The sequence below is a fragment of the Pelophylax lessonae genome (genome assembly GCF_965119305.1).
Source record: "Pelophylax lessonae genome assembly, chromosome: 7".
Taxonomy (NCBI): domain Eukaryota; kingdom Metazoa; phylum Chordata; class Amphibia; order Anura; family Ranidae; genus Pelophylax; species Pelophylax lessonae.
Genome location: NC_138774.1, coordinates 2,739,260 through 2,761,205, shown reverse-complemented (window position 1 = coordinate 2,761,205; position 21,946 = coordinate 2,739,260). Strand labels below are relative to the sequence as shown.

General features: G+C 46.0%; 1 protein-coding gene across 1 annotated transcript in view; it reads left to right on the top strand.

The window, feature by feature from the left end:
* The window catches only part of LOC309559874 (connector enhancer of kinase suppressor of ras 2-like), a 655,275-nt gene extending 641,812 nt beyond the window's left edge, over window positions 1-13,463 (top strand). The window contains exons 24-26 of the mRNA XM_082263301.1: window positions 3,044-3,560; window positions 4,934-5,133; window positions 12,938-13,463. Of these exons, the coding sequence (XP_082119427.1) occupies window positions 3,044-3,560; window positions 4,934-5,133; window positions 12,938-13,153 (933 nt within the window). The 3' untranslated portion in view covers window positions 13,154-13,463. The remainder of the gene's footprint in view (window positions 1-3,043; window positions 3,561-4,933; window positions 5,134-12,937) is intronic.
* The last annotated feature ends 8,483 nt before the right edge of the window (window positions 13,464-21,946 follow it).

Below are 21,946 nucleotides of genomic sequence, written 5' to 3'. Positions count from 1 at the left end.
GAGCGCTGATCAATCCATCATGGGAAAATGGAAAGAGTATGGCACAACTGCAACCCTACCAAGACATGGCCGTCCACCTAAACTGACCAGTCGGGCCCCTACCAAGACATGGCCGTCCACCTAAACTGACCAGTCAGGCCCCTACCAAGACATGGCCGCCCACCTAAACTGACCAGCCGGGCCCCTACCAAGACATGGCCGTCTACCTAAACTGACCAGTCAGGCCCCTACCAAGACATGGCCGCCCACCTAAACTGACCAGCCAGGCCCCTACCAAGACATGGCCGCCCACCTAAACTGACCAGTCAGGCCCCTACCAAGACATGGCCGCCCACCTAAACTGACCAGCCGGGCCCCTACCAAGACATGGCCGTCTACCTAAACTGACCGACCGGGCAAGGAGAGCATTCATCAGAGAAGCAGCCAAGAGGCCCATGGGAATTCTGGAGGAGCTGCAGAGATCCACAGCTCAGGTGGGAGAATCTGTCCACAGGACAACTATTAGTCGTCACTCCACAAATCTGCCCTTTATGGAAGAGTGAGAAGAAGAAAGCCATTGGTGGAAGAAAGCCATAAGAAGTCCTGTTTGCAGTTTGGGAGAAGCCATGTGGGGGACACAGCAAACATGTGGGGGGAGGAGCTCTGCTCAGAGGAGACCAAAATTCAACTTTTTGGCCTAAAAGCAAAACGCTCTGTGTGGGGGAAAACTAACACTGCACATCACCCTGAACACACCATCCCCACTGTGAAACATGGTGGTGGCAGCATCATGGTGTGGGGATGCTTTTCTTCAGCAGGGACAGGGAAGCTGGTCAGAGTTGATGGGAAGATGGATGGAGACAAATACAGGGCAATCTTAGAAGAAAAGACTTGAGACTGGGGCGGAGGTTCAACTTCCAGCAGGACAACGACCCGAAACATCCAGCCAGAGCTACAATGGAATGGTTTCATGTGTTAGAATGGCCCAGTCACAGTCCAGACCTAAATCACATTGAGAATCTGTGGAAAGACTTGAAAATTGCTGTTCACAGACGCTCTCCATCCAATCTGACAGAGCTTGAGATATTCTGCAAAGAAGAATGGGCAGAAATGTCCTCTCTAGATGTGCAAAGCTGGTAGAGACATCCCCAAAAAGACTCCCAGCTGTAATTGCAGGGAAAGGCGGTTCTACAAAGTATTGACTCCGGGGGGTGAATACAAATGCAGCCACACTTTTCACAGATTTATTTGTATCATTTATCATTTTCCTTCCACTTCACAATTATGGCCACTTTGTGTCGGTCTATCACATAAAATCCCAATAAAATACATTTACATTTCTGGGTGTAACATGAGAAAATGTGGGAAATTTCAAGGGGTGTGAATACTTTTTAAAGGCGCTGCATTTTTGGGGGTTCGAAGAAATTTTCTAGCAAAAAATACTGGTTTAAACTTTAAAAAAAAAAAAAGTTCCAGAAAAGGCCGGGTCTTCAATTGGTTAATCTATAAAATAAATTAATATACAGGGAAATTTCAGCCAGCTGCTTCTGACATTCAGCCAATGAGTGTTGTATAAATAGACTCCTATGTGTAAGATAAAGGTTTTATTTACAGCTGAAAAATATTACATTCGCACTTTTAAATGTTGTTGGCGTCTAATCTTGGAAAGTACAGATCTACATGAATAATTTGGGTATCTGGTATTTTTTTTTTTTTTTTTTTGCAATGTATGCATTACCTAGAATAGGGTTTCTCAACCAGGGTTCCTCCTGAGTTTGCTAAGGGTTCCTCATGAGGTTGCTAGGGGTTCCACCGGAGGTTTCTGGGGGTTCCTCCTGAGGTTGCTAGGGGTTCCTCCTGAGGTTGCCAGGGTTCCTCATGAGTTTGCTAGGGGTTCCTCCGGAGGTTTCTAGGGGTTCCTCCTGAGGTTGCTAGGGGTTCCTCCTGAGGTTGCCAGGGTTCCTCATGAGGTTGCTAGGGGTTCCTCCTGAGGTTGCCAGGGTTCCTCTGAGGTTGCTAGGGGTTCCTCCGGGGGTTGCTAGGGGTTCCTCCGGGGGTTGCTAGGGGTTCCTCCTGAGGTTGCTAGGGGTTCCTCCTGAGGTTGCCAGGGTTCCTGCTGAGGTTGCTAGGGGTTCCTCCTGAGGTTGCTAGGGCTTCCTCCTGAGGTTGCCAGGGTTCCTCCTGAGGTGCTAGGGGTTCCTCCTGAGGTTGCCAGGGTTCCTAATGAGGTTGCTAGGGGTTCCTCCTGAGGTTGCTAGAGGTTCCTCCTGAGGATGCTAGGGGTTCCTCCGGGGGTTGCTAGGGGTTCCTCCTGAGGTTGCTAGGGGTTCCTCCTGAGGTTGCCAGGGTTCCTCATGAGGTTGCTAGGGGTTCCTCCTGAGGTTGCTAGGGGTTCCTCCTGAGGTTGCCAGGGTTCCTCATCAGGTTGCTAGGGGTTCCTCCGGGGGTTGCTAGGGGTTCCTCCTGAGGTTGCTAGGGGTTCCTCCTGAGGTTGCTAGGGGTTCCCCCTGAGGTTGCTAGGGGTTCCTCCTGAGGTTGCTAGGAATTCCTCCTGAGGTTGCCAGGGTTCCTCATGAGGTTGCTAGGGGGTTCCTCCTGAGGTTGCTAGGGGGTTCCTCCTGAGGTTGCCAGGGTTCCTCCTGAGGTTGCTAGGGGTTCCTCCTGAGGTTGCTAGGGGTTCCTCCTGAGGTTGCTAGGGGTTACTCCTGAGGTTGGTAGGGGTTCCTCCTGAGGTTTCTAGGGGTTCCTCCTGAGGTTGCTAAGGGTTCCTCCTGAGGTTGCTAGGGATTCCTCCCGAGGTTGCTACGGGTTCCTCCTGAGGTTGGTAGGGATTCCTCCTGAGGTTTCTAGGGGTTCCTCCTGAGGTTGCTAGGGGTTCCTCCTGAGGTTGCTAGGGATTCCTCCCGAGGTTGTTAGGGATTCCTCCTGAGGTTGTTAGGGGTTCCTCCTGAGGTTGCTAGGCGTTCCTTGATCAATGGGCAATTTATTTAAAGGGTTCCTCTGTGTTGAAAAGGTTGAGAAAGGCTGACCTAGAAAATCATTTGTTATGACTTTGTTTTCTCAGGGCAATTCTTCGAGTCCCTTCCCTGAACAGAAACACGGGGGGCGCCACTTTTCCAGTGAATCCACCTACTCCCATTCCTCCGCAGAGGAGTCGCGGCAGGACGCCACCGGCAGCACGCACTCTTCAGGGTGTCGCCCCACGTACAGAGAGCGCCGGTCTTGGCAAGATTTAATAGAAACTCCCCTGACCAGTTCCGGCCTTCACTTCTTGCAGACGGTGCCCACTGATTCGGAACATGTGGCGGGCAGGATGGGGATGTCACCAGAAAGGCGCAAGCAAGCCACGCTACCGGTCCAGAGGCGCCATAACCATGAAAAAGATGGGCCCTTCCCCCTAGCAGAGTGTCCGAGGAGTCACACGGCGCACGCCCGAACGCAAAAACAGCGCAGCCAAAGCTTGCCGAGGAACAGGGATGGGAGGGGGAAGAACCGAGGGAATAATACCAATACAGAACCTTTAGAGGAAAAGATGGAAGATGAGTTACCGAAGAGGAAGCACAGCAGTTCCAGTAGAGAAGGTAAAAATGAACGAAGGCGACTTTTACTTTGTCACTATTTGAAAAAAAAATGTCTAATGTATTTCCTTCTTCACCATAAGATTTTGGAGGGTGTGTGTGGGAGTTGTTTTCATATATGAGGTCAGGTACTGATGATGGATGAGAAGACTTGACTTGCAGTATGAATCCCAATTCATCCCAAAGGTGCTCAGTAGGGGTTGAGGTCAGGGCTCTGTGCAGGACACTCGAGTTCCTCCACACCAAACTGGTCACGCATGTCTTTATAAAGCTGACCCAACTTGGTCCACCCATGTCTTTATGAAGCTAGTCCACCCATGTCTTTATGGAGCTGGTCCACCCATGTCTTTATGGAGCTGGTCCAAACTGGTCCACCCATGTCTTTATGAAGCTAGTCCACCCATGTCTTTATGGAGCTGGTCCAAACTGGTCCACCCATGTCTTTAGGAAGCTAGTCCACCCATGTCTTTATGGAGCTAGACCAAACTGGTTAAGCCAGGTCTTTATGGAGCTAGTCCAAACTTGTCCACCCATGTCTTTATGGAGCTGGTCCACCTATGTCTTTTTGGAGCAGATCCAAACTGGTCCATCCATGTCTTTATGGAGCTGGTTCAAACTGGTGAACTCATGTAGTTACAGAGCTGGTCCAAACTGGTCACCCATGTCTTTATGAAGCCCCTCCAAACTGGTCAACCCATATCTTTTATGGAGCTAGTCCAAACTAGTCCACCCATGTCTTTATGAAGCTGGTTCACCTATGTCTTTATGGAGCTGGTCCAAACTGGTCAACTCATGTCTTTATGGAGCTGGTCCAAACTGGTCAACTCATGTCTTTATGGAGCTGGTCCAAACTGGTCAACTCATGTCTTTATGGAGCTGGTCCAAACTGATCCACCCATGTCTTTATGGAGCTGGTCCAAACTGATCCACCCATGTCTTTATGAAGATGGCTCCACTCTTCTGGGAAGGCTTCACAAAAGTCTGGAGGCTATGTGTGGGAATTGTACTCATGTTGGATGAGAAGACCTGTGAGGTCAGGGCTCTGTGCAGGACACTAGAGTTCCTCCACACCAAACTGGTCAACCCATGTCTTGGCGCTGGCTTAGTACACAGGGGCACAGTCATGATGGGACAGAAAAGGGTCTTCACCAAACTGTTATGGAAAAGTACAATCATTTAGAATGTCTTTGTATGATGGAGTATTACAAGCACCCTTCACTGGGGACACCTGAACTCCATAATTTGGAGGGTCGCCCACATATTTCTGTCCACAAAGTAGGTGTCAGGGTCAGATGCCCAAAAACATGATATAAGCTTTGTTGAGCGGCCTCTTGAGACATGCGAGAGTAGACAATAAAATTCTGCATCTGTTCCAGACAGTAAGAACGATAACCGGTCCAGCACAGATGGCCTGGAGGAGCTCTACAAGACCCTGGAACAAGCCAGCCTGTCTGCCTTTGGTGAGCAGCGACTTTCCACCAAGCAGGAGTTCAGGAGATCATTTATTAAAAGATGCAACGACCCCATCGTCAATGATAAGCTGCACCGCATCCGAGCACTGAAAAGCACTTTAAAAGTGAGTAATAAAGAATGGAGTAGAGGTTTTTTTGTCACAGATTGAAGTTCTTTTGTTGATTCTGTAACATTTATAAATGTTTTGTAACAAATTTATATTCTGGAAAAAAAAATAATTTCTATAATTAAATTCCTTATACAGTGCATTGCGAAAGTATTCGGCCCCCTTGAACTTTTCGACCTTTTGCCACATTTCAGGCTTCAAACATAAAGATATAAAACTGTAATTTTTTGTGAAGAATCAACAACAAGTGGGACACAATCATGAAGTGGAACGAAATTTATTGGATATTTCAAACTTTGTTAACAAATATAAAAACTGAAAAATTGGGCGTGCAAAATTATTCAGCCCCTTTACTTTCAGTGCAGCAAACTCTCTCCAGAAGTTCTGTGAGGATCTCTGAATGATCCAATGTTGACCTAAATGACTAATGATGATAAATAGAATCCACCTGTGTGTAATCAAGTCTCTGTATAAATGCACCTGCACTGTGATAGTCTCAGAGGTCCGTTTAAAGCGCAGAGAGCATCATGAAGAACAAGGAATACACCAGGCAGGTCCGAGATACTGTTGTGAAGAAGTTTAAAGCCGGATTTGGATACAAAAAGATTTCCCAAACTTTAAACATCCCAAGGAGCGCTGTGCAAGCGATAATATTGAAATGGAAGGAGTATCAGACCACTGCAAATCTACGAAGACCTGGCCGTCCCTCTAAACTTTCAGCTCATACAAGGAGAAGACTGATCAGAGATGCAGCCAAGAGGCCCATGATCACTCTGGATGAACTGCAGAGATCTACAGCTGAGGTGGGAGACTCTGTCCATAGGACAACAATCAGTCGTATACTGCACAAATCTGCCCTTTATGGAAGAGTGGCAGGAAGAAAGCCATTTCTTAAAGATATCCATAAAAAGTGTCATTTAAAGTTTACCACAAGCCACCTGGGAGACACCAAACATGTGGAAGAAGGGGCTCTGCTCAGATGAAACCAAAATCAAACTTTTTGGCAACAAGGCAAAACGTTATGTTTGGCGTAAAAGCAACACAGCTCATCACCCTGAACACACCATCCCCCACTGTCAAACATGGTGGTGGCAGCATCATGGTTTGGGCTGCTTTTCTTCAGCAGGGACAGGGAAGATGGTTAAAATTGATGGGAAGATGGATGGAGCCAAATACAGGACCATTCTGGAAGAAAACCTGATGGAGTCTGCAAAAGACCTGAGACTGGGACGGAGATTTGTCTTCCAACAAGACAATGATCCAAAACATAAAGCAAAATCTACAATGGAATGGTTCACAAATAAACATATCCAGGTGTTAGAATGGCCAAGTCAAAGTCCAGACCTGAATCCAATCGAGAATCTGTGGAAAGAACTGAAAACTGCTGTTCACAAACGCTCTCCATCCAACCTCACTGAGCTCGAGCTGTTTTGCAAGGAGGAATGGGCAAAAATTTCAGTCTCTCGATGTGCAAAACTGATGGAGACATACCCCAAGCGACTTACAGCTGTAATCGCAGCAAAAGGTGGCGCTACAAAGTATTAACTTAATGGGGGCTGAATAATTTTGCACGCCCAATTTTTCAGTTTTTTATTTGTTAACAAAGTTTGAAATATCCAATAAATTTCGTTCCACTTCATGATTGTGTCCTACTTGTTGATTCTTCACAAAAAATTACAGTTTTATATCTTTATGTTTCAAGCCTAAAATGTGGCAAAAGGTCAAAAAGTTCAAGGGGGCCGAATACTTTCGCAAGGCACTGTAGTTTTCTAACAGGTCCTTTATCTGCTCCTGTCTGTGTTGTAGCCTCTTCTGTGTTCTCTTCTACCCTTCTTGTAGGTTCTTCTGTGGATTCTTTGTAGCTTACTCTGGTTTGTCTGTAGCTCCTTTATCCATTCAATAACCTCTTTGTTTCCATCTGTAGCGCCTTCCGTTCCTCATACTCTTGGGTCTGTTATGTGACTTCTGGCACCTCATTTGTGGCGTATTCTTCTTCTTTGTGTAGCGTTCTCTGTCTTTTCTGTAACCTTCCTATCCCTTTATGTAGCTTCTTCTGCAGCCTAGTTTGTCCCTCACCTTCTTCTCTCTCCTCTGTAACCTCTTTCCGAAGCTTTTGATGTCATTTCTGAAGGTTTTTCTATCGTTTGTGAAGGTTCCTCAGCTTCTTTTGTAACTCCGTTATCGTTTATTAACCCCTTCTTTCCCATAGCTTCTTTCCTATAGCTTCTTCTACCCCTCATGTATGTTCTTCAGGCCCTTATAACTGGTATTTAAAGTTATTCTACGTAGTTACATATTCAAGTTAAATAAAGACGCAAGTCCATCTAGTTCAACCAATAAAAGGGGAAAAATAATACATATATATATATACAGTGCAACCGGAAAGTATTCACAGTGCTTCACTTCCTCCACATTTTGTTATGTTACAGCCTTATTCCAAAATGGATTAAATTCATTATTTTCCTCAAAATTCTACAAACCCCTCCCCCATAATGACAAAATGAGAGAAGTTTGTTTGAAATCTTTGCAAATTTGTTAAAAAATAGGGGAAAAAATCCCATGTACATAAGTATTCACACCCTTTGCCATGACACTCAGAATTGAGCTCAGGTGCATCCTGTTTCCTCTGATCATCCTTGAGATATTACTATAACTTAATTGGAGTCCACAAGTGGTAAATTCAGTTAATTTGACATGATTTTGAAAGGCACACACCTGTCTATAGAAGGTCCCACAGGTAACAGTGCATGTCAGAGCACAAACCAAGCCATGAAAGTCCAAGGAATTGTCTGTAGACCTCAGAGACAGGATTGTATGGAGGCACAGATCGGGGGAAGGGTACAGAAACATTTCTGCAGCATTGAAGGTCCCAATGAGCACAGTGGCCTCCATCATCTGTAAATGGAAGAAGTTTGGAACCACCAGGACTCTTCTTAGAGCGGCCGCCCGGCCAAACTGAGCAATCAGGGGAGGGGGGCCTTAGTCAGGGAGGTGACCAAGAACCCAATGGTCACTCTGACAGAGCTCCAGCATTTCTCTGTGGAGAGAGGAGAACCTTCCAGAAGAACAATCATCTCTGCAGCACTCCACCAATCAGGCCTGTATGGGTGTGGCCAGACGGAAGCCAGTCCTCAGTAAAAGTCACATGACAGCCCGCCTGGAGTTTATGAAAAGGCACCTGAAGGACTCTCAGACCATGAGAAACAAAATTCTCTGCTCTGATGAAACAAAATTGAACTCTTTGGCCTGAATGGCAAGCGTCATGTCTGGAGGAAACCAGGCACCGCTCATCACCTGGCCAATACCATCCCTACTGTGAAGCATGGTGGTGGCAGTATCATGCTGTGGGGATGTTTTTCAGTGGCAGGAACTGGGAGACTAGTCAGGATGGAGGGAAAGATGAATGCAGCAATGTACAGAGACATCCTTGATGAAAACCTCCTCCAGAGCACTCTGTACCTCAGACTGGGGCGAAGGTTCATCTTCCAACAGGACAACGACCCTAAGCACACAGCCAAGATAACAAAGGAGCGGCTAAGGGACAACTCTGTGAATGTCCTTGAGTGGCCCAGCCAGAGCCCAGACTTGAACCCGATTGAACATCTCTGGAGAGATCTGAAAATGGCTGTGCACCGACCCTCCCCCATCCAACCTGATGGAGCTTGAGAGGTCCTGCAAAGAAGAATGGGAGAAACTGCCCAAAAATAGGAGTGCCAAGCTTGTAGCATCATACTCAGAAATACTGGAGGCTGGAATTGGTGCCAAAGGAGCTTCACCAAAGTATTGAGCAAAGGGTGTGAATACTTATGTACATGGGATTTATTCCTTTTTTATTTTTAATAAATTTCCACAGATTTCCAACAAACTTCTCTCACGTTGTCATTATGGGGGAGGGGTTTGTAGAATTTTGGGGAAAATAATGAATGGAATCCATTTTGGAATAAGGCTGTAACATAACAAAATGTGGAAAAATGAAGGGTTGTGAATACTTTCCGGAGGCGCTGTGTATATATACAAAATCCAATATTAGCCCCTTTATGCTGACAGTATGCAAATATGCGGCTTCCCTGGACTGGGTTTTTGCCGTGGGGCCGCATATTTTGGGTATCTCCCTTTGTGCTGGGAGCGCTGGCCCAGCACAGAGACCGGGGTCTCACCGAGAGCTCCAAAGATTAGGACCCGGAACATGTGATTCCGGGTCACCTGATCGCTGTGATAGCCTCTGATTGGCCGCCCCCCCAGTCTTCTATCTCTGTGAATTGATGAGAGAGTTACTTTGTATCTTTCTCTGTCCTTGCAGAGATAGTAAAAAAAAAGTGTGTATAGAAAAACAAAATAACAACAATAATAATTTAAAAAAAAATACATAGATCAAGGATTGATCTAAGTCAGCCCCAGGGTTAGTGTATGGGTCAAAGGTCAGGGTCAGTATTTTTTGGACCTTTTTTTTTTTTTTTTTTTTTTTAACCACTTCTGGACCGGAAGGTTTTTCCCCCTTACTGACCAGGTCATATTTTGCGATTCGGCACTGCGTTATTTTAACTTACAATTGCGCAGTCGTGCGACGCTGTACCCAAATAAAATTGATGTATTTTTTTCCCACAAATAGAGTTTTCTTTTGGTGGTATTTGATTACCTGTACGATTTATTTTTTATTTTTTGTGCTATAAACAAAAAAAAGAGCGACAATTCTGAAACAAAAACAATATTTTTTACATTCTGCTATAAAACATTCCCAAAAAAAAATATAAAAATCTAATTTTTTTAACATTTTAGGCCAATTTGTTTTCTGCTACATATTTTTGGTAAAGAAAATCACAATAATTTTTAAATCATTTTTATTTTATTTTATTTATTTTGTTACTAGTAAAGGTGGCGATCTGCGATTTTTAGCGGGACTGCGATATTGCGGCGGACAGATCGGACCCCTGACTGACATTTTTTATACTTTTGGGGGTACCAGTGACATTACTACAGTAATCAGTGCTAAAAATATGCATTGTTACTGTAAAAATGACACTGGCATGGAAGGGGTTAACACTATTGGTGATCAAGGGGTTAAATGTGTACCTAGGGGAGTGATTCTAACTGTGAGGGGGCGTGGCTTGTGAAATTACCAAAGAGACCTGTGTTCCTATATAGAAGGCGCTCTGTGATCATTCCAGAGTGAAGAACGGTCAGCTGTGTTTACAAACTCGACCGTCCTCTCTCAGCGGGGAACGATAGCAGGTGCCAGGTGGCAAGCAGAGCCACCTAACCTGTGCATTGGAGTCCCCGCTGCCGAGTGGGAGTGGTAGCGCGGCGGCACACGCTCACCCCCTAGCTCCAGGCACGCGACCGACGTAGGTCTGCTCAGGAGGGCCGCACTCCTGCAGTAAATAGGCGGCGGGCGGGCGGGAAGCGGTTAATTAGTACCATTGTCAGTGTCGGTGTATTTTAGGCAAGATAAAAAAAAAGCAAAATGCGCGCCGTTGTTTCTGGGCCGTACTTCGGATACAAACAACTGCTAACCTACACATATGGGGTGTCACTGCGAACGCCAGGAGCGGGAGAATTTATTTTGGATCGTTCTTTGGTGGTGGGTTATGGTAGCAGTGAGTGAAAGCCCAATTTGTCCACTCCCCAAATTATCACTGACTGTGGAAAGTTTTGCATTTCATTTGGAAATCAAGGTCCCAGAGTCTGGAGGAGGAGTGGAGAGGCCCATCAGTGCAGCCTCATCACTGCCCATCAGTGAAGGAGAAAAATTACAAATTTACAACATTTTATAACACAAAGTAAGAAAAATGCTTTTTTTCTATCACAATTTTCAAACTTTTTTTCGTTTGTTTAGCAAAAAATAAAACCCCCCAGTGGCGACTAAATGCCACCAAAAGAAGGTTTTATCTGTCCCAAAAAAATGACAAAAATGTCATATGGGTACAGTGTTGCATGACCGCGCAATTGTCATTCAAAGTGCGACAGCTGAGAATTGGCCTGGGCAGGAAGGGGAGGAAAGTGCCTGGCAGAGGCGTAACTAGAACCTTCAGGGCCCCGGTGCGAGAAACCATGAAGGGCCCCCCCCGGACCCCTGGCCGGGGCCCATCCCTTTAAGCCTGGGACTCTTCCCACTGATCCTGGGGCCCTTTACTCTCGTTGCAGGGCCCTTTATTACGGTCCCACAGCGGGACCCTTTCACAAGTTCTGCAGTGGGCCCCCTTCCTGCCATCTTGGGCCCTCCCCACAGTGGTGGAATGCCAGGGCCCGGTCGCAAATGTGACCTTTGCGATCCTGGAAGCTCCCCCACTGATGTCAGTAGTTTTTATTTTTTTGGTATTTTAATTGTATTATTTTTTATCATTTTATTTTTTTCCAATGTCACTGACTATGACTCTGCCCATTCAGAAAAGGAAGGAGCTGGTAAATTACATATTTACCGACCCCTTCCTGGTTCTCTTTTGTGACATCCCCTGCAGCAGCCGGCAGGAGAGGGAAGGGAGGACAGTGGCGGGGGGGGGGGGGGGACCAGGGGAGCACACAGGGGCCCAGAGACAGCAGAACACAGGAGAGGGGAGGGTGCACAGTGGGGGGGGGGGGACCAGGGGAGCACACAGGGGCCCAGAGACAGCAGAACACAGGAGAGGGGAGGGTGCACAGTGGGGGCGGGGACCAGGGGAGCACACAGGGGCCCAGAGACAGCAGAACACAGGAGAGGGGAGGGAGCACAGTAGGGGGGGGGCAGGGGAGCACACAGGGGCTCAGAGACAGCAGAGCACAGGAGAGGGGAGGGGGCACAGTAGGGGGGGGGCCAGGGGAGCACACAGGGGCTCAGAGACAGCAGAACACAGGAGAGGGGAGGGAGCACAGTAGGGGGGGGGGGCCAGGGGAGCACACAGGGGCCCAGAGACAGCAGAACACAGGAGAGGGGAGGGAGCACAGTAGGGGGGGCCAGGGGAGCACACAGGGGCCCAGAGACAGCAGAACACAGGAGAGGGGAGGGAGCACAGTAGGGGGGGGGCCAGGGGAGCACACAGGGGCCCAGATACAGCAGAACACAGGAGAGGGGAGGGAGCACAGTAGGGGGGGGGGACCAGGGGAGCACACAGGGGCTTAGAGAAAGCAGAACACAGGAGAGGGGAGGGTGCACAGTGGGGGCGGGGACCAGGGGAGCACACAGGGGCCCAGAGACAGCAGAACACAGGAGAGGGGGGGGCAGTGGAGCACACAGGGGCCCAGAGACAGCAGAACACTGGAGAGGGGAGGGGGCACAGTAGGGGGGGCAGGGGGGCACACAGGAGCCCAGAGACAGCAGAACAGAAGTGAACTGGATAGGAGGAGTGGCGGGGGCAGCGTACAGAGGAACCAATCTCCTCCATTTCCCTCCTACAGCTACAGAAGGAAAAAGGAGGACAGTGATTTCTCTACATGCTGCCCCCACCGCCCCTCCTATCCAGGTGTACAGGGGAGCCACACGGGCCCCCTGGAGCATGGGGCCCGGTTGCAATTTCAACCCCTGTAGTTACGCCCCTAGTGCCTGGTAGGCAAGTGGTTCCACCTCCATAATCCCCAAGGAAGTTCTAATCATGGGCATCTAATCTGGATTCCTGGTTTTTAAAGTGGTGGTTCCATTGGAATCAATCTAAGTTTTCTTGTTCAAAAATGTTGAAAAACTCAATAATTTTTACAGCGGGATTTACTATTTCATGACTGTAGGGTCACATGTTCTGTAATCAATCCAAATTAAACTCTCATGTGTGATTATGGTTTGGATGACTATTAGAGCTTCCTAACTAAATATTCCTTTTACTCCTTTATCACGCAGGCAAAGGAAGGAGACCTCTCCGTCATAAACTGCCTCTTAGACGACCCGACTTTCTCATCCAAGAAGTTCAGAGACTGGAAACAAAAAAACTTTGAGTTTTTCATGGATATTTGTGAGTACAGCGGAACCCTGAAACCTCAGAACGGTGCCACCGAACTGGCCACGCCGGCACCCCAGCTCACACACACGCACTCCTTTATTGAAACGCACGTCTGATCGGGGGAGCCACGCGGGGGATGGAACATCCGCTAGGTGCCCTGGAAGAAAAACACTGTAATATTTGTACATAATGTAAGGAAAACAGATTGTAAATAGATTGGATACCAGAATAGTGCCACAGGATGCCTACGACATTGCATGAGCAAGCCAGTATTATTATTATTTCTTAAAGTATTTTACTTTTGTGGTACGTACCGAGGTCTGCATCCCTCAGAAATCCACCCAAAGAAAGGAACACCCTGCATCAGAAGTCTTCAAGGAGGTCAGGCAAGGAAGGTGTTCTCCCTTTTTTGAATTATGAAGGTTTTCGGGGGTATTTTTGGATGGGTGATGTCAAGCCAATTCTGTACGTGGCTTTAAATGGGTTAGTTTGTGGAAGGAGTTGTCTACATCAGTGGTCTCCAAACTGTTGCCTGGGGGCTAGATATGGCCATTTGGTTGTCTTTATTTGGCCCTTGGGGCGCTATTCCTCCAACTGACACCTTCGAGGTGGGCACTTTTCCTCCCTCTAAAAACCAACATTTTGCATTGGTTTACTTCCACTGACCCCTAAAACATGAAGGACAGTAAAGTGGACCTTTGTTTAGAAGGTTTGGAAACTTCTGGTCTAGATACTCAAAAATTCTAGATTAGGCTTTGCTTTAGAGTTGGGGCAGTTTTTTTTTTTTAATCTCTTTTTATTAAATTTTATAACCAACAAATCATACAAACATAAAAAATAACCATCACAATATCAAAGTCTATACTCTATATTTTTTTTTCTTTCTCTTTTTTCTTTCTCTTTTTTTTTTTTTTCTCTTTTTCTTTTTCCATTATAGAGTATAGAGTAGAGTATAGAGTTGGGGCAGTTTTTTTTTAATCTCTTTTCATTAAATTTGATAACCAACAAATCATACAAACATAAAAAATAACAATCACAATATCAAAGTCTATACTCTATACTTTTTTTTTTTTTCTTTCTCTTTTTTTTCTCTTTTTCTTTTTCCATTATAGAGTATAGAGTTGGGGCAGTTTTTTTTTTTAATCTCTTTTTATCAAATTTTATCACAATATCAAAGTCTATACTCTATACTTTTTTTTTTTTTTTTCCTTTCTCTTTTTTTTTTTTTTCTCTTTCTTTTTCCATTATAGAGTATAGAGTTTGGGCAGTTTTGAGAAGTTTGCAGTTCCGAAATGATCTGAAATGATCAACTGATTTCAAAAAATGCTCACGAATGAGCCAATACTAATTTTCCTTGGCCAGAACCAAAAAAAAGTGAAAATTGTAGGCGGCATCACCAAATTATTGGCATCTGCAACCATAAAAACTGCATTTTTTTTATTGAATCCAGGCATTGGTACCATTGTGGCAGTCTCAGATGATGTTTAATAGGTGAGCCTGTCATAGATAACCCTTCCACATCTAGCCTGCTTGCGTTGCTATGGAAACAGCCAATATGGATGTTTACAGGTTGAGTTGGCCTTCCAAAATACACCAAAACCTTCCTGATTGGAAAAAAATAAGTACATCCCTTCCTACCTCCTACTTTACAGCATTATGATTACCATTATATTAAAGGTGAATTTCAAAGAGCATCCTTCTCCAGCTCAGCGCGAAGATGGCCCGTTTTTAGGTGGTAACGTTATTGCCAATGCCATTCGCCAGGAAGTGATGACGTCATTAGGAGATGATGGCATTGACCCCCCGTTCTCACCTTTGCACTTTGGTGTTCATTTCAATACAGGGCAAAGCATGTTGATAATTTAATACCCTGCAGTCTGTAAAGTAGTTCTTTGCTCTGCTGGGCCCAGATGTAGGAACAATGTCATTGCTAGCACAATATGATGTCATAAAATGCAGAGCTGGGAAAAGGGGTAGGCCGAAGGGGCGTAGTGCTTAAGGGTGCTCCAGCATGCCCGCTCTCCACCCCATCTACCCACAGATGACACGAAAAACACACCTTGCATGCTCAAATACACAACTGGCCAGTGCACACTCCATGCCAACCACGGGCAGCCAGAGAAAGGTAACAGAGAATGGGCGCAGGGTATGGGTATGCCCATTCTACGACACCCATTGGGAGTGGGGTGCAGCTCCGCATCCTTGCCCCAGGAGCTGGATGAAACTGTCCCAGTACTTCATAAAAGGGGAAGTGAGGTCACCTCTTGCATCTATAGTAATTCTTTAAAATATATTTAAGGGGTTCAGGGGTGCGCTATGTACAGAGTGCAGAGTTGAGAATTATGCTGAGTGCAGGGTTCAGTGGTGCGCTGTGTACAGAGCTCAGGGGATGCGCTATGTACAAAATGCAGATTTCAGGGGTACACGGTATACAGATTGCAGGGTTCAGGGGTGCACTAGGTACAAAGTGCAGTGTTCAGGGGTACGCGGTGTACAGAGTGCAAGGTTCAGGGGTGCACTGGGTACAAAGTGCATGGTTCAGGGGTGCACTGGTTACAAAGTGCAGAGTTCAGGGGTGCGCTGTGTACAGAGTGCAGAGTTCAGGGGTACATGGTGTACAGAGTGCAGGGTTCAGGGGTGCACTGGGTACAAAGTGCAGGGTTCAGGGGTGCACTGGGTACAAAGTGCAGAGTTCAGGGGTACGGGGTGTACAGAGTGCAGGATTCAGGGGTGTGTGGTGTACAGAGTTCAGGGGTGCACTGGTTACAAAGTGCAGAGTTCAGGGGTACGTGGTGTACAGAGTGCAGGGTTCAGGGGTGCACTGGGTACAAAGTGCAGGGTTCAGGGGTGCACTGGTTACAAAGTGCAGAGTTCAGGGGTACGGGGTGTACAGAGTGCAGGGTTCAGGGGTGTGTGGTGTACAGAGTGCAGAGTTTTGGGGTGCACTGGTTACAGAGTGCAGAGTTTAGGGGTGCACTGTGTACAGAGTGCAGAGTTCAGGGGTTGGTTGTGTACAGAGTGCAGTGTTGAGGAGTGTGCTACATACAAAGTGCAGGGTTTAGAGGTGTGCTATGCACAGTGTGCAGCTCTCTTTCACATGCCATTCACATCTCACTTTCACCTCTCCCCCTGGGTGCATTTAATGGCCTTGCGGGCTGGATTAGGCCCACAGGCCTTGTGTTTGACACAAGTTACATAGAAGCTCTGGGTTTCTCCAAGGGTTCTCCAGTGCAAAGATCCGAACGGGGACTAAACCCACCACATGGTTTCTTCCTCGCTGTGCAGGACATAGATGCTCTGAGATTCTGACCTTCAGGCCATTTTATATATTTAGATATGCAAACATTCAGGAAGTGCATCTTTGTATATAAAATGATGGAATATAGAGATAACCTTCACTATGTCCCCTCTCATGCCCATGTAGCAGTTATAAGAGCATTCTCATAAGTCTCATAAGAGACTTTATTTTATCATGAAATTCCTAAGAAGAAGAGAAGAAGGAGAGGTTCCGGGAGGACCAGTCGGGGCTCAGCCTCCTTAGTGCCTTAAGACGTTTATTGGGCATCCTGCAAACAGCGGCTTTCCAAACTGCGCTCAGAACGAGTGCCGCCGGGCGAGGACCACTTGTGCCCATCTGTTTCTTGGATGCTTCAACTTAAGGTGGCTTTCCGTCAACGCCAGAGTTCTCGGGATCTAAAAAAAGACTTTCTGACAGTCACTGCAGGATGATTGATCTCTCCACTGTGATTCTAGTGCCACTAACCTGTGACTTACGTCATTTCTAATAACCAATGTTAGTCTGTAGACAGAATGTCAGTCATTTATCTCCAGGAAGTGAATCCTCTAGCTGTGAAACCTGTTGATGGGGATGGCAAGACTGAACAAAGGTGGATAATCCAATACAAGAGCGCTGTTCACACTGTTCTTCCAACATCTGTAATATGATGCTATCTGAGGTCAGGTTTGTTTCTTGTTTACTGTTTGTGGCAAGTTTCATGTATTCAGGATCGACCCTTACAATGACCGCTCATTGGCGGACTTTCTTGACGTGACCCACCACATGCTCTCCGCCTCTCCAGCAGCACGTTGCTAGGGAGGTAATACAGAAAATCTGCAGGGGATATTTAATGCAGTATAAAAGATATTTTGGTAAAAAAAAAAAAAAGTTATATTAAAAATTTACAGTGTTTGAGAATCGCTCAACGAGAAGTTTTCACGCACATTAAGGGAAAATTATATAATTATATTGCAGAAATGTTCGAACATTAAGAGTCCATTCAGACTAGCGCGACTTGTCAGGCGACTTGGTCGCCTGACAAGTCGCGGTCGGTCGCTCGCCATTGAGTAGTACAGGACCGGTTCTAATAGGAGCGACACAAGTCGCTCCAACTTAGAAAAAGGGTCCTGTACTACTTTGGGGCGACCTGGAGGCGACTTGCATTGACTTCAATTATATGAAGTCCGTGCAAGTCGCGCAACTTCACAGGTCGCCCCACAAAGTCGTGTCGCGCCAGTCTGAATGGGCTGTAAAGAAGTGACTTATTTTTTGTGCAGGTTTTATAGAACAGACCTAGAGCGCATGAATATTATAATTATTAGAGTGAGCCCTTCCCAACTAGGGTATGTATAGCCAAAAAACTTAATTTTTTTGGTTTTGGATACAGTAATGAAGTGTTAAACCCCCATCAAGTAGTTTTTCTTTGCTATGTCTGCTAGGAAGATTTCCCTTCGCTTCCTTATCTTGGACACGCAACAGGAAGTTAGAGAAAATTTCCCCAAAGAGAGGAGGTTTAACATCTTGGTTACCACTAGTGCTTTAAGTGAGCCGGTATGCACCAGTACTCAGTAACGCCACTTCCAAATATGGCTCTTGAGCATACCGCCACCTCTCAGTGCGCCTTAGCGTACCAGTACGCTCATTTTGGACATCTTCGCCCTCAATTGCCCCCCCCCCCCCAACAATATTTCCCACTCTAAAGCCAGACCAGTCAGCACCAGTGAGTCCCCCTGCCCTGGAGTCCAAGCCCAGTCCAGGGGGGGGGTGCTCTGTGGGGACCCTGATGTGGGGTGGGGGGGGCGACAAAATCTATAGGCTATAATAGAGTACCGGCACCTCTTTTGGGCCACTTAAAGCACTGGTTACCACCACCTGCCCCATTGAAAGATTTCCCCTCACCTCTTGCTCTTTTGACAAACTCTAAAAATGGGATTTTTTTACTACGTGTAAAATCCTTTTCTCTACATTCATTAAAGGACACGGCCAGATCTTTAGATCTCGATAGATGGGACATCCCAAAGCAGTGCCAGAGACAAAAGGGTGGGCTCAGTATTAAAGCGGAGTTCCGGCCTCAAATACCTTTTTTAACTAAAAATACCCCTATAATACTAATCCATCGCCCTTTACAGAACGGCTATTCTCATACTTACAAGGTGTACAGTATTGGATTTTAGTCACAATCTTGCTTTTAAAAACGCTGTCTGAGTGCGGCCATCTTGGATGTGGGCATCTGAAGCCACAGTGTAATCTGCTGTGTCCTTCTTCCTGATTTCAGGGAGTTCTTCCTGATTCCAGCCTCCTGGGAGTGATGACAAACAGCTCCCAGGATGCAATGCAAAGGCGGAAGTGATGTTCGGTGGCCGCGGCCACTGAGGGGGGAGAAGGAGGAAGTACAATCAAAAATGCCCTGAAAATAAGGTAAGGGACCCCCGAAAAAATATGAAAATGCCCAATTGTTGATCAGCATAGCGAGCACTCCAGGAATCACTAAAGTTGCAAAATAGGCCGGAACTCCACTTAATGAACCAAACATACCAAGGAAGCACACCCCGGCAGACCAAAACCTGCTGTCTACAAAAACCTTCCAACTGAAATTGACATCCGCAGAAGCAGCCACGTCAACCAACCGTCAAGATCTAAAGGTCTGGCTGTGTCCTTCAAAGAACAAAAGGGAAATGTACTGAACAGAACAGGGAACCACACGCCGGCAGAACTCAAACTGCTGGCTGCTAAGCTTTTCAAACAAAACCTTCATCTATAGAAGCAACCACATCAACTATCCGTCAAGATCTAAAGATCTTGCTGTGTCCTTCAATGAACAAAAGGGAAATGTAAGATACATGCTGCAATATCCACTCCCTATTCCAAAAACCAAACAGAATAAGGAACCAAACTCCAGCAGAACTCAATCTGCTGCCTGCAAAACCTTCCAACTAAAACGGACGTCCGCAGAAGCAGCCAAGTCAACTATCTGTCAAGATCTAAAGATCTGGCCGTGTCCTTCAATGAACAAAAGAGAAATGTAGCATATTTGCCATGATAACCCTTCCCCATTCTATACAAAACAAATATGCTTTGCCTTTACATGCATGTCTGTGAAGGTTCTCATGTATCCAGGTCATGCTATATCTAGTCATAGTTGGTCACATTCAACTGGACTTTGTTCTGTAATGGTGAAGACAATTTGTAGCTCATCCAAGCCACTTCCTTTTCATTTCTGATGAGTGTCAGGAAGATACCTCAACATTTATATCCATAGAGGTACCACAGGCACCTTCATCCAAACATGGAAAGTGTAGATGTAGATTGTCCAAGAACAGGATGGGAGGTGTGAAAGTTGTGGAACCACTCGGTTCTGGTCACATAATCCCATTCTTGGTGTCAGTTAGTCTGCATAGATCTTAATTATTTTATTTGTATGGTTGAAAGTATTAACCTCTTGCCGACCGCCGCACGACTATGTACGGCGGCGGTCAGCCCCTCTCAGGCAAAGTGACGCATGGGTACGTCACTAGCCTGTGAGCCAATAGGGGGCGAGCGTGCGCCGCCGGAGGTGCACTCCCGCCCCCGCTCGTTCCCTAAGCAGTCCGCGCGTGTGACCGTCGGACCCGATGTCACTCGCGATCGTCGGTTACAGCGGGAGAAAGGCAGGTGGCTAATGTAAACACAGCCGCCTGTCATTCTCCCCTGTGTAAGAACAGAGATCATACGGTCCTGCTATGCAGGATCGTATTTCTCAGTTGTTACACAAACAGCCACATCCCTGCACAGTTAGAAGCACGCCCCTAGGGACACACTTAACCCCTCCTTCTCCAATAAAGTTAACCCCTTCCCTGCCAGTGTCATTTTTACAGTAACAGTGCATATGTATAGCACTGATTACTGTAGTAATGTCACTGGTAATCCCAAAAATGTCAGTCAAGGGTCCGATCTGTCTGCCGCAATGTCGCAGTCCCACAAAAAAAATCTCAGATCGCCGCCATTACTCGTTAAAAAAAAAAATAAATAAAAATTACATAAATCTTTCCCTTAGTTAGTAAACGCAATAACTTTTGCGCAAACCAATCAAAATACGCTTATTGCGATTTTTTTTTTACCAAACATATGTAGCAGAAAACAAATTGGCCTAAAATGTTAAAAAATTTAGATTTTTACATTTTTTTGGGGGGAATTTCATATAAAAAATGTGAAAAATATTGTTATTTTTGCAAAATTGTCGCTCTTTTTTTGTTTATAGCGCATGATCAAAAATTCGCACAGGTGATCAAATACCACCAAAAGAAAGCCCTGTTTGTGGGAAAAAAAAAGGACGTCAATTTCATTTGGGTACAGCGTCGCACGACCGCGCAATTGTCCATTAAATTCACACAGTGCCGAATCGCAAAATAGGGCCTGGTCAGGAAGGGGGTAAAATCTTCCGGGGTTAAGTGGTTAAATGTTGTCAAATCATCAGGGTGGAGATGTAAAAATTACATTACATGCAGACGGCAGATGGTGAAGAACAATGTTTCTCAACTCCAGTCCTCAAGTACCACAACAGGTCATATTTTCAGGCTTTCCATTATTTTGCACAGGTGATTTATTCAGTTTCACTGCCTTAGTAATTACCACAGCTGTTTCATCTGAGGGAAATCCTGAAAACATGACCAGTTAGTGGTACTTGAGGACTGGAGTTGAAAAACATTGGTGTAGAAGACCCCCTACTTTGTTTAGAGATGGTTGCTCCAGTTTGAAGTCGATGGCCTCTTTCTTGCAAATCAGTTGTCTTCTCTGTCCAAAATGTTCACCTCACTGTCCTCAAAAGAATATTCCTTTTCCTGAAGATGTAAAAAACCAGTCTGGCCTGTTTTTGGGCAATCGACATCTTGACACCTTCCATGGTGATCGGATGAAGGTGTCTGTACTACTGTGTAGATATAAATTCTAGGGTAGTGTTTTATCACAGTTATGTAATAGTTTACATTTTTGGGGTTTTTCGAGATGTGCAAAGAGAGATCACTCAAACAGTTGTAGGTATAACAAATAACTGCTTGCCGATCGTATAACTTACATAAACGGCAGCAAGGCCACTCTGCTGCGCAGGATCACGTGCCTAGTACGTCATCCTGCACTTCCGGGATCTGAGGCGCACACGGGCACCGCCGGCGCTCTGCTTCCACTGTGATTATACACAGCGGGAGCTGATTGGCAGGTATGGCAGGCTCGAAGTCTTCCGGCACCAGCCGATGCTTCGGTACAGAGGCAGAACGTTTATAGAAGGTAAAAAATAAAAGCCACAGAGGTGATCGTATATCATCAAAAGAAAGCTTTATTTGTGGGGACAAAAAGGACATCAATTTATTTGGGTATAGCGGCTCACGACCGCGCAATTTTCAATTAAAGTAACAGAGTGTTATATTACAAAAAAGTGCCTGGTAATGAAGGGGGGGGGAGTAAACCTGGAAGTCAAGTGGTTAATTAAGTAATGACAGATAAAGATAACAAATGTAATAATATAAAAAAATGTAACAAGATTATTTAGTTATGGATGCTTTTTCGCCACGGAGTCCCTCATCTGTGAGGCGTGGCACGATGATCAAACTAGACGTGTGCATAATGCAGCTCTGGAACGAGACTCACTATTACAAGTTTA